The 12554-nt window shown below is 39.3% G+C and overlaps 1 protein-coding gene across 12 annotated transcripts in view; it reads right to left on the reverse strand.

Annotated features, from left to right (window-relative positions):
• tnrc6c1 (trinucleotide repeat containing adaptor 6C1) overlaps nucleotides 1-12554 on the reverse strand; it is a 183922-nt gene that overhangs the window by 41071 nt on the left and 130297 nt on the right. For 9 of the 12 annotated variants that reach the window (XM_080208907.1, XM_080208904.1, XM_080208903.1 and 6 more), the window contains 2 exons: nucleotides 10331-10388; nucleotides 1447-1613 (listed from right to left, as the gene is read on the reverse strand). In XM_080208907.1, the coding sequence (XP_080065033.1) occupies nucleotides 1447-1613; nucleotides 10331-10388 (225 nt within the window). The remainder of the gene's footprint in view (nucleotides 1-1446; nucleotides 1614-10330; nucleotides 10389-12554) is intronic. The other 3 variants (XM_080208905.1, XM_080208900.1, XM_080208898.1) reach the window with 1 other exon arrangement.

The following is a 12554-nucleotide window of genomic DNA, read 5'->3' on the forward strand; positions in this document are numbered from 1 at the left end:
AATCAGATGAACTAAAGCTCTTGCAATGAAGCAAAACTTAATTAAAGTCAATAATTGAGACAATAGAACGTGCATACTAGGTACCAAGTAACACCCTAATGTGTAGTGAAAACTGAGGTTTTATTGACAAACGAATGCATGATTTTAGAAACAAACACCAAAACTCAAAGCACTAAAAATATCAGACAGCTTCTACTGGTATCCTTCAGGGCTTTGACTTCTGCATGTTCAGATTCTTGAACAAAATCACTTTGAGAAAGATGCATAATGTGATTAGTGTAAAGAGGATCCATCTTACTTTAATCTGGTCACCATAAAATCATCAGCCTCCCCATTTTATGGCCGACTACAATCATCAGTATACATGAGTCAAACTGCAGTTTGACAAAACTAGAGCTTTCTCTTTCGCCATGAAATCATGAGTAATTAACAATCTTTCATTGCATCACAAGATAGAAATTTACTGGGGTCACACGCAACTAAATATTTTAATCATTGCAAGTGGAGTTATAGGTTAGTAATACAAGTCAGCAACATGCTTTGACTTCTTGAAGTGATATTCTGAGAATTAGCATAAGGGGATATTGATCAATTCACAGACCAATGAAATAAGACTTCCAAATTTTTAAGACAAGAAAAATTGGGGTGATTGATTCTCCCATTGCTTGATTGCACCCCCTCCTACCCCCTCTTTCACTGCAACGGAGTGAGCTACACTAAACCCCACTGCGCTGGAAAGAATCTCTCTAGGCGTGGTGGTGGGAACACGAGCAGGCCTGCAGACTTCAATCCTGGGCCTGCTAATGCTATTGAAATTGTATTCAAATGTCCATTTGCATACATTATGATTTCTATCGTGGAGCTGATGGCTTTGATAATCCGGCATCCATAGAATCGCGGAAGCCGTGGCCCATGAAACAGCCTCCGCCCGAGTTTCCCACCCCATGTGCTACAAAAGCAGCGCAGTGGGATGGAGAATCGCCCGCACTGACTCTGCATTAGCAGAAAATGGCAAGCTTGAACTCATTTTAGAGCCCATGTGCTTTTATTTTTAAATTTCACTTCAAACTTGATGTCAGTACAGGACAACTTAACTAGGGGCGGGGGACAAAAGAACCTTTCGATTCACTTGACTTTGAGTGAATAAATTTCTTTAAAAAATAAGTCCAAATTAAAACTTTACACTTTTACTTTTGGAGCTAAACTTGATTTTTCCTACACGTTACAAGTGAGATCCGAATGTTACTTGAATTACCATGAGGTGCAAGCATTTCCCAGCCAATTCTTTTCTACTCAGTGTAGAACAGCGCATAATATTCCATCAGAACCCCTAAACTTGACCATTACATTTTAAAAATATCGATCAGTTTCGTTCACTAGTCTGGGGAACTTGTCATCAGGCAACACACCTTTTTGTTCTTTTTCTGTTACTTATTCAAAACAAACCTTGTCAAAAAAGGGGGGCCGATCCATGGAAGACTCTTTGGGGATAGAAGGTGGTCGGCAACCAAGTGGTTTAGAAACTATTCCATTGTAATCTGACATTCCCATTCCACGTTTGTCCATCTCCACTTTTTTTTCCAACAGAGCACCTGGAAAAGGGGAAAATCCATCTTAACATAAAACAAAAAGGAAAAGGAAAAAAACAGAAGACAAACATTAACTTTAACTAAAGACATTGCTAGGTGACTAGGTAAAACAACAAAAATACACACAAAAAGAAACTGAAACAAGTGGTCGTGGAGTATGAAACACAGATGGGAAAATGTGTGATTGTTAATAATTCACCATACACTGACATCCCAATTTATGCCAGGTCACCTGGTGAGTTTTAAGTGGAATAAGCAAAGAAATCTCTTGGGAGGGTAGAGAATAGACGAAGGTGAAAAGAAGAACTGTGCAGGTGTCTACATAAGGTATCAAATAACTACTACCAAGGTTTAACATTCAAAAGGAAATCATAGTTAAAGTTTGTGAAACCCCAAAGCATAACAGTCATTAATCCTAGTACAGTATGCATTCCAGAACACTGCCCAAATGTGAAGAGACACAAACAATACTTGTTCTAAAAATGTTTGCAAATGGAATATTTTTCCCCAAGAATGTAAGGGTGGTAAAATCTTATTCAGGAAAGCAAACTGAAAAACTGTAGATGAATTAAGTTCTAGTTAGTTCGCAGATAAAACTCCTAGAAACTGTATTATGGATGGAAATTAACAAATCACCTAAAAAGGCATAGACCAATCAAAAGTGTTAGTAAGTTTTCTGAAGGAAAGGTCATGTTTGATTAAATTAATTAAATGTGTTGTGGAATTATAACATGCATAGATAACATTTGTACTTATAAATTTTCAGAAAGCATTTGAGAAACCATACCGTAGGAGACTTCTTTGAAAAATGAAGTCATGTGCCACATAGCTGCATGAAGGTCAAGTTATCAAGAAAACCTACTACTGCACTTTGAAAGGTACTTTGTTGACTATAATACACTGAGTAATGTCCTGAAGTAAAGGAAGCTGCTATTGTGATGGAATTTGTGGTTTCAAAGCTTGTACTTTTTTGTGTAAGGCCCGAAAAGAAACTGAAAAGGGAAGTCCACCTTCCGGTTTCCAGTTGAGCACCTTCTGGTTCTCAGTCGTACTAAACCGAGATTGGAAATCAATACTTGTGGGAAATTGAAACTGGCTGAAACCATATGAAAATATACGGCATCATCCGAAATCAGATGATCCCAGTGCTGCAGTACAGACAGGCTGAAAAAGATGGAGGCTGGATCCAGGAGCTGATGATGGGAAATATATAGTTTTTGCAGCAGTAGTTTTTTTCTTGAAGATAGCATTAGTCTATTAAGACCATTGTAAGTGCAATTTTTGTGAAGACCATATCCGTGGAACTCTAGTTGTGCTGCCCTAGGTTGGGGATCACATCCTGAGCCTGAGTGAAGGACCTGGAATTCTTAGTGAAAATGATAAGAGGTTTGAAGGACTTTGGGTTTGAGATTGATGACAAATATGCTGAGGGATTGTTCAGTAAATTTCTAAGAACTGTCTTGGTTGCATAACTACCACTTGTGTTCTTTATAATTTGCCTGTTAATTCTTTAGTTTATGTTGATTTTAGATGTGATTGTTACAATAAAATTCAGGAGTGGAATCTTGTCCGTTGATTTACTCCTTGGGGTCATTTGGTAAATTCACTACTTTTGGTTTGTTGGTCTCCATAGGGATCATAACACTATATAAATTTTTTAAAATTACTATATGATCTTTAACAACTTCCTAAGCCAAAAGTTAAACAGGTGCTGTAACATTTCATGTAAAATATGATGCAGCACTTTGCTAGGATTGTACGAGTGTGTCAGCCTAATTTATAAGTTGACATTTGAACCCATAACCTTCTGACCTAGAGTACAGAGCTACCAATTGAGCTAATGGACATTTTGTACTAAATATCTCCCATTTATTCAATTACAGCTCATTCCCCGAATTATGTTCAACATAAATTTTATTCTTGTTTTCTAACAGCCTCTGCAACAATTTATGATCTTAACATCTAGCAGGAAAAACAGATGTACAAGATGTACATCAAATGCAATCTTACTGAGGCCTGAGTTTTGTTCTTCCAGAAGTCTAACCACGCTGCAACTAAATGGTAATACAAAGAAGATGGGCAGCATCAACTCTACATAAAAAATTAAAAAATACCCTATGATGGAAAAGAACTACTACAACTGGAAGGAAAAATCTAGAAGACAGTCGTGATATCCGTCTTCTTAAATATTGCAGAAATTTGGGTATCAAGGAGAGGGGAACCATGACTGGCCACTAATGAGATGTGGACGTTGAGGTGGATCTGTTGAGTGGCAAAACAAGGACAAGATCAGGAAGGAGTGTATGAGGGGGTCAGTGAAGAGTACGGAAGCATCAAAGAAAGCAATTGAGGACAGCTTCAAATGGTATGGTCTATTGTGGCATGAAAGAGGACAAGCAGTAAGATGTGTGATGGAATGAGACTGCCAACAAGGAGAACAGGAAGGCCTAAAACCAGGTGGAAAGATCTGGTGACAAGTGACTCAAGTGTAGAAGAATTGGAAGGGGAATGGATATTGACAGGAGATAAAGAACAAAGAACAAAAAACAAAGAACAAAAAACAAAGAACAAAATCAGCCCGGGAAACAGGCCCTTCGGCCCAACGAGCCCGCGCTGCTATCTCAACACCACCAGTCCACCTCTCTACCCATGACCCCTATCTAATGTTTTATGGCTATCCTAAAGATACAGAATGTTAGTCAACCAGCATTCTGGTGACCCCAAATTAAACAAACAACCTGCAAGAAGGTACATTCCATAAAATGCGTTAGCACGAATGAAGATTTTATTTTGTAATTAAACATGTTACAGGATAGTTTATGGTAAGGGAGAATGTGGTTTTTGGGAGCAAGCTGTTTATGTTATTTAAGAATTTGGGAGGGGTGCGAGAGCAATGAAGTGGGTTGAGGAAATTAATTTGATTTGAAGTTTGAGCCTTCCGAGCAAGCTGAAACCTTTGCAACCCGTTCTATCCCATTGGAAACCTTTCAGCTCTGTTGATTTCAAAGTACAGAGCTTTGAAAGAGGCTTCCATTGACAGCTTATGGATTTCTACTCAGGCTCCAGTCAGTTGTGTTTATTTACATTTCCCTTCATCCTTGAATGCATCTCAAGTACCTCCATTGTTCCTAATGGCAATGTTGGCGTTGACTTAGCCTGACTGAAAGTTTTGGTTTCTTCAAAAGAAATAAGTGGCGTAACTTCCTCTTTTGCAGACCATTTATTCCCTTTGAAGAAACCAAAGCCACATCCAACAACATGCTCTGAAAACTCTTGCTCACATTCCAACATAGCAGCAGAGCTTACACGGTAGTTAACACTGCCGTCTCACAGCGCCAGGGACCTGGGTTCAATTCTGGCCTTGGGTGACTGTGTGGGGTTTGTATGTTCTCACCGTGTCTGCATGGGTTTCCTCCAGGTATCCTCCCACACTCCAAAGATGTGCAGGTTAGGTAGACTGGCATACAATAAATTGCCCCTTAGTGTCCAAGATATATTGTTAGGGAGATTAGTGGGGTGAATATGTGGGGTTACTGGGATAGGGTAGGCCTGAGTAAGACACTCTGTTGGAGAGTTAGTGCAGACCTGGATGGGCCATATGGCCTCTTTCTGCACTGTCAGGATACAATGAAAAAAATTCTTAGTAAAACAACCCACAGCATTCTTAAATAAAAGTGAATTTATTCTATTCCCCAAAGTTATTCTATCCACAGAACCTTTAATAAAAAATTGCAGGCTCTAAACTGCATTTTTGCCTAAAACTAATTATGTATTCCTTGGGCCATACCCTACCCTATTTATGTATCAAATTTCAGTTAAAACTGTCCATTAGATTTTGAGACACATTGTTTACAGACAAATAGACTAATATGGGCAAAAAGTAGTACCTCTGCCTATTTTCATTGGCAAGAGGTAAAAATGGACTGGAATAGTCCACGACTTGTGGATCAGAGGACGAGGAGGCTGGGCACTGTAGTCGCAGAGAAACAAGGAAATGGCAAGGACTTTGAACAAATACATTTGTCTTCATGACAGAAGATACTAAAAGCATCCCAGAAATAGTAGAAAAATAGGGGAGGGAGGAAATTAAAGTAATCACTCACTAGATAAAAAATGCATAGCAAACTAATTGTATTAAAAGCTGATAAATCCCTCGGACCTAATGGTGTGTATCCTATGGTCTTAAAAGATGCGGCTGCAGAGATAAAGATGCGTTGTATGTAATCTTCCAAAATTCCCAAGAAGCTGAAAATGATCCAGCGGATTGGAAAAATCACAATCGTCCCAATTTTAAATAAGGAGGGAGAGAGAAATCAGGAAGGTAGAGGCTAGTTAGCCTAACTTCTGGAATTGGGGAAAATGCTGGAGTCTATTATTAAGGAAGGACATTCACAAAATTTAACACATCAACTAAAGTCAACTTAGCTTTATGAAACGGAAATTATGTTTGACGTTTTTATTAGGAGTCATTTGCAGTGGATAAAGGGGGACTGGAAGGTGGAGCATATTTAGATTTCCAAGAAGAATATACTCTAGTGCTACATAAAAAGGTTACTGCACAAGATGAGAGCTCATGGTATTGGGAGCAATATATTAGCTTGTGTAGAGGACTGACTATTAGAAAACCAAAAATTAGTATATATGAGTCATTTTCAGGTGAAGAGTAGATAACATGGGTTAGTGCTGGGACCTAAACTAATTACAATCAATATTGATTTTCATAAAGGGTACAAATGCATTGTATCCAAATTTGTTGACGGTAGAAAGATAGATGGGAAAGCAAGTTGTGAGGACAGCACAGAGTCTGCAAGGGGATGTAGTTGTTTAAGTGATTGGACAAAAAATTGGCAGATGGAATTCAATTTTGGGAAACTTTGAAATTACCCATTTTGGTAGGAAGAATCAAAAAGCAAAATGCAGCAAGTATTTAGGGAAGTAAATGGAATGTTAATTTTATTGCAAGGGAAATGGAGTATAAAGGTAGGAAAGTTTTGCTACAACTGTATAGGAAATTATACAGGATTTAGGAGCATGAGTACACCATTTGGAACTTTGAGTCTGCTCGGCCATTTGATAAAATCATGACTGATCCGAATGGTCAACTTCACTTTCCTGTCTGTCTCTTATAACCCTGAACCCCTTTATCAACCAAAATACAATCCTTGAATAAAGTCAATGGTCCAACTTTCAATGTTTGCTGGGGAAGAACATACCACAGAAAAAAATTCTCATGTCTATCTTGAAAGGGAGACCTCTTACTTTGAAAATTTACCCATAATTATAGTCACCCCACAAGAGGAAACATCCTTTCGGTATCTACCCTATCAGGTTCCCTCAGAATCTTGTATGTTACAACATGATCAGCTCTTATTCTTCTAAATTGTAGTGAATATAGACCAAACCTGTTCAACCTTTATTAAAAAAGCCCCTGATCCCAAGAATGAGTTAACTGATCCTTCTTTGAACCACTTCTCATACATCTGTATCTTTTTACAAATTATGAGTCCAGAACTGTACACAGCACAAATGATGCGATCGCCCCAGGCCATATTCAGACGCAGTAAAGCTTCCTTATTTTTATATTGCATTCCACTTTCTTATTTCTTACTCCTTCCCAAACTGATTATACATGTTTTTCCGAGCTAAGGTTACAAATGTCATCTATAATTAACCCCACCAGTTTTTCATAGCTTTGTCATTCTGAAATGTACAATACCTCCAAATATTCAGCTCTTAGCCTTAGTCATCTTTCAACTGTGGGCAGGATTCTCTTAGCCATGCATTTCTCAGTGGTGCATGGTGGCACGCTGTTCGCTTGCAGTGGGATTTTCCAGTCCCGCCGCTGTGAGTAGGATTTCCGATTGAAGGCACTCTACACTGCTGGGAAACACATGGGCTGGGCTGTGCTGCTGGCAAGACCAGACAATTCCACTGCACGAACGACCGGAGAATTCTGGCCCAAGTCTCTGCAATGGCTATCCTGTCATACGTTTACATTTATTTGTGCTAATAATTTAATCATTTCACGAATGCTATGCCTATTCAGATAGAGTTTTTAACTGCCTTTTAAAAAAAGGTTTTGCAACATCTGGCCTTATCTCAGCCCCAAGCAGACATCCTGGCAACAGCCTTAAGAACATAAGAAATAGGAGCAGGAGTAGGCCATCTAGCCCCTCGAGCCTGCCCCGCCATTCAATAAGATCATGGCTGATCTGTCGTGTCTCAGTTCCACATTCCTGCCCTCTCCCCATAACCCTTAATCCCCTTGCCTATCAAAGACCTATCAACCCATGTCTTAAAAATATTTAGCGAGGCAGCCTCCACCACTTCAACAGGCAGAGAATTCCAGAGATTCACCACCCTTTGAGTGAAGAAGTTCCTCCTCCGTTCTAAACCCGGGGTGGCACGGTAGCACGGTGGTTAGCACTGTTGCTTCACAGCTCCAGGGACCTGGGTTCGATTCCCAGCTCAGATCACTGTCTGTGTGGATTGTTGGCTAATATCAGTGAGAAGTGCCTAAAAATTCTACAATGGGTCCACAATCATACTCCAAAACAATATTATAAAGTAACTTAATGTAGGAGCCTTCAAGACTCTTGATCTCAGCTACAGAGAACTGTTGTCTATGCCCTTGGTTATACAGTTCTCTATTACCACAACAATCACATTTACGCCCTCACTCGAATGGCTTTTCACTCACCTTGCAGCCCCCACTCTCATCCGTGCAAACTTCAAGAATTTCAAACATGTCAAGCAATTGCAGTGTGTTGAGGCTCCTCCAATTCTACCTTCTCGATTCTCTTGCCTACCTCACTCGTAGTCACATCCTCTTGTCCCTGGCCATTAACTAAGCCAGAAGACCCTAGCCTGAGGGGTATGACTGACTTCTGGAATAAAATGCCCAGTAACTTTCCACCTCCCTGATGCATTACAGCGACTGAGGCTCGGATGCCAGTTCATTTAACTCTTGAATTTCTTCAAGATGCTGACAATTACTGCAGATGTGTTTGCCCGGGATCACACAGGCACCCAAGAAATCTCTCATACGTCAGCTGTAATATGCCCTGCAATCCTTACTTTGTTAATTAATTCAATTTATTTATAAAATAATAATCGCTACTAGTCCTAAGCCCTATTACTGCTAGTAAATTTTACTACTAATAATAAAATCTTGTAACTATTAAGAAATAACCCAAGTTCCAAAAGATTATTGAGAGAAATACTCACCTATCATTCACTTACCCATTCCCCAGTGACATCATATTTCAATTTTTCTCAGACTGGCCCTTCTGTACTCTTTCAAAATGAAGTCTCCGGCACAGTCCCAGACTTTTAAAAATAAAATTTCCAGCATTCTCTGCTTTCGTTCGAAATAAAGCTTCTGGTACTTTCCACACTCTTATTAAACAAAACTTGTCGCTTTCTACATTTTTAAAAGTTGGTGAGAATACACCGAGAGTACTCCATACAGCGTTGGTGTCCTAATTTGAGAAATATACTTGCAGTGGAAGCACTTCAGAAAAAGGTTCATTAGGTTGATTCCTGGGGTGAAGGGATGGTTTGAGAAAAGGTTGAGCAGGTTGGACCTATACTAGTTGGAGTTAAGAATAACTGGTGATCTTATTGAAATAAAAGATTCTGGGGAGGCTTGAGAGGGGGCGATTCTTCTCATGGGGAACTTAGAGCTAGAGGACATAGTTTCAGAATAAGGGGTGTCCATTTAAGACAGGTGGGCTTGATTACAGTTCAGAACAATAAACATCTAAATTCAAAACAAATTAAAATTCAAGTTTGACATGAAGTGAGATGGAAATAATGTGACGTATATGAAGCGAAGCCCAACAGGCCCATGGTTTTAATTTTTTCATCACAGCCCAAGCACCGCTGGTTTGCTGGCTGCGTTTCACATTATTTTGTCAGGGCTACAGCAGACAGCTGAGTCCAGGAGGCCCACTTATTTTATTTTAAAAGACTAACAAAGAGCAGTTCCAAAAACATTTATGGCTGAATTGATAAACTTTAAACCAAGGTTGAACAAGATTGAATGGAACAGCCACAATCAATGGTCAATGATCAGAAAACATAGAAACACAGGGAATGAGGCTTTGCGGCCTGGCCAGTTTGTTTCAACATTTCTCCACACAAACAATCATCTGTTTTTAATTCAGTTTTCTAGTATGTGCACTATTTTGCTTTTATTATTGTGGTCAAATAAGTTGCCCAGGTTCCTTTTTCACCAGGCTTTGGGTAGTCAGGGCAGCAATTATGAGAGCAAAGCCATTAAAAGTCAAGGTGAGGGCAACTGTTGATAACAATCCCTTGTTGTCTTGTCTGTTCCAAGACCCACTGACTGGGCATTATGGAGCAAGATTACCATAGCTGTTGTTTTAATTTTCTTTCATCAAGTTAGGTCAGCTACAAAAGTGCAAAACCACTTTTATGGATTTTTTTTATTTTAACACAGAAAATTTATGAAGGAGTTGAAGATAATTGGGTACTGGGACTAATAATCTAACAAAACTGGAGCCAAAATCCAGTGGGGGAGTAAACAATTTCATTGCATATGTTTCTGTTTAAAAGGTAGCAGGCAATGTCTTTCAGGGATCAGAGTGACACACTTGGTAATGGTGCCCAAATCTAGCATAACAGATGATACTCAAGCAGAAATTAGGATGTCTAGTGAATAAATTTTCCACAAGAACAGAATTCAGTCCATTTTAGCACTCTTCTCTGAGACTTACCCATAGCTTGATCAAGATTCAGGTTATTACTTTTCAGGGCCTCTTCTGCTGGTTCCCTCTGTCAATTAAATGTATGCAATACTTAATTATTTAATAATTAGAATTCAAAATAAAACTTGTTTCTGATTATTTGAGATAATATATGTAAAGAAGCTACATAGAATAACAAGCATGTTGTTGCTAAGCAACTGCAAACCGTTACAGCAGCCAGGAAGTTGATTCATTTACTAAAAAGATTACTTCCAGTGTAAAGTGTTTGCCCTACATGTGCTCCAGCATGTCTAAACACGACTCCTGCAACAGTTGTTGAGATTCAGCCTGTTTGGGTACTGCCTGACCAAGACATTTGGTTTTATTTTCAGCGTACTCCTTATTTTTACTGTGCTCACAGCTTCTAGTCTGCAATTGTATACAATATTCCAAAGAGATTAGAATACTGAGGAACCTGCATGGGTATCCATCTAACTGACATCTGTGTACACCCAGTTCCACAGAGTTGAGGTCTTTTTCTGAACTGTTTCTAATGTAATTATATATTTTCTCAAACAAGCAGACCAGGCCTGTCAACAGTATTCCAGATGTGGTCTGACCAAGGTCCTATATGGCTGCAGTAAAACTTCTCAACCTTTATATTCCATGCCTCTTGCAATACGATTATTAGTCACATGTAGAGTGAAAAGTGTTGCTTCCTGTGTGCTATACAGGCAAAGCACACTGTACATAGGAAAGGAGAATGCAGAATGTAGCGTTACACTCATAGCTAGGGTGTACAGATGGATCAACTTTCTGTGAGGTATGTCCATTCTTCCCTGTTGTCTGGTGGCATCAAGGAAGAAGCTGTTTTTGATTCAGTTGGTACGTGATCTCAGACTTTTGTTTCTTTTTCCCGATGGAAGAAGTGGAAGAGAGTATGTCCGGGTGCGTGGTGTCTTTGGTTGTGCTGGTTGCTTTTCCAACGCAGTGGTAGATAGTGTCAACGGATGGGAGGCTAAATTGAATGATGGACCGGGCTTTATTCATGACTCTTTGTAGTTTCTTGCAGTCGTGGACGGAGCATGAACCATACCAAGCTCTGATACAACTGGAAAGAATGCTTTCTACGGTGCACCTGTAGAAGTGGTGAGAGTTGTAGTGGACATGCCTTAATCTCCTGAGAAAGTAGAGGCGTTGGTGGGCCTTCTTAACTATAGCATCTGCGTGGAGGGACCAAAACAAGTTGTTGGTGATCTGGACACCTAAAAACTTGAAGATCTCGACATTTCTACTTCATCTCCATTGATGTAGACAGGGGCATGCTCTCCGCTATGCTTCCTGACTTTGATGACTATCTCTTTCACAATAAATGTCAACAGTGCATTTGCCTTCCTGATCAATTACTGTAACTGCATACTAATTTTTGAGATTCATGTTAAAGGACATCCAGATCACACTGTACACAGTTTTGCAATCTCTCTCAATTTAAACGCTATACTGCTTTATTTTTTCTGGCAAAGTTTACACATTCTACTCTATCTGCCAAATCTTTACCCACTCACTTCTATATCCCTTTGAATGCTCACTACATCTTCTTGACAACTTAATTCCCTACCTATCTTGGTGTCTGTGGCAAATGTAGCTACCATACATTCCGCCCCTTCATCCAAACCATTAATTTAAGTTGTAAACAGTTGAGGCCCTAGCACCAATTGCTGTGGCACTCCATTTGTTACAGCTTACATTATATCCTCATAAGTCTGAAGTTTCCTTAAAGCCAAATATAGGTACAGTGTCATAATCTTTCCACTAGTTACTCACTCCTTATCTCAGCCATTTTGTAATAGTTGTGAAAATAATTGTTTGTGCTGATGAAAGTTTAGAACAAAGGGACTGACCCCACGTCAATATTTTATTTTCAGTTGCGTTTTCTTCCTGCCACCTGTGCATGCACAGTTTTAGTATTTCTCTGCCATGTTTACTGTTTTACATACTTGTGCAGCTGTGAGCTCATTGCATATGACAGGCAACATAACAGAATTTCATACTGACGCTGTTAATTTGAAATTCATTCATTATCAGAAAAAAAGCTTTTGCATCATTTTAGTGCAGAAGTTGATAATTTGAAGCAGCAAACCATCAGAAAATGCTGGAGACACTCAGGCAGCATCTCGTGTTGAAGCCTTCAGAGTTTCCTGTTTCCAAGTTGCAGCATCAACAGTATTTTTCTCTCTCCTTTCGTTAATAAAAG

This window comes from Carcharhinus amblyrhynchos, chromosome 21 (assembly GCF_965287045.1).
Source record: "Carcharhinus amblyrhynchos chromosome 21, sCarAmb.v2.hapA, whole genome shotgun sequence".
Lineage (NCBI taxonomy): Eukaryota > Metazoa > Chordata > Chondrichthyes > Carcharhiniformes > Carcharhinidae > Carcharhinus > Carcharhinus amblyrhynchos.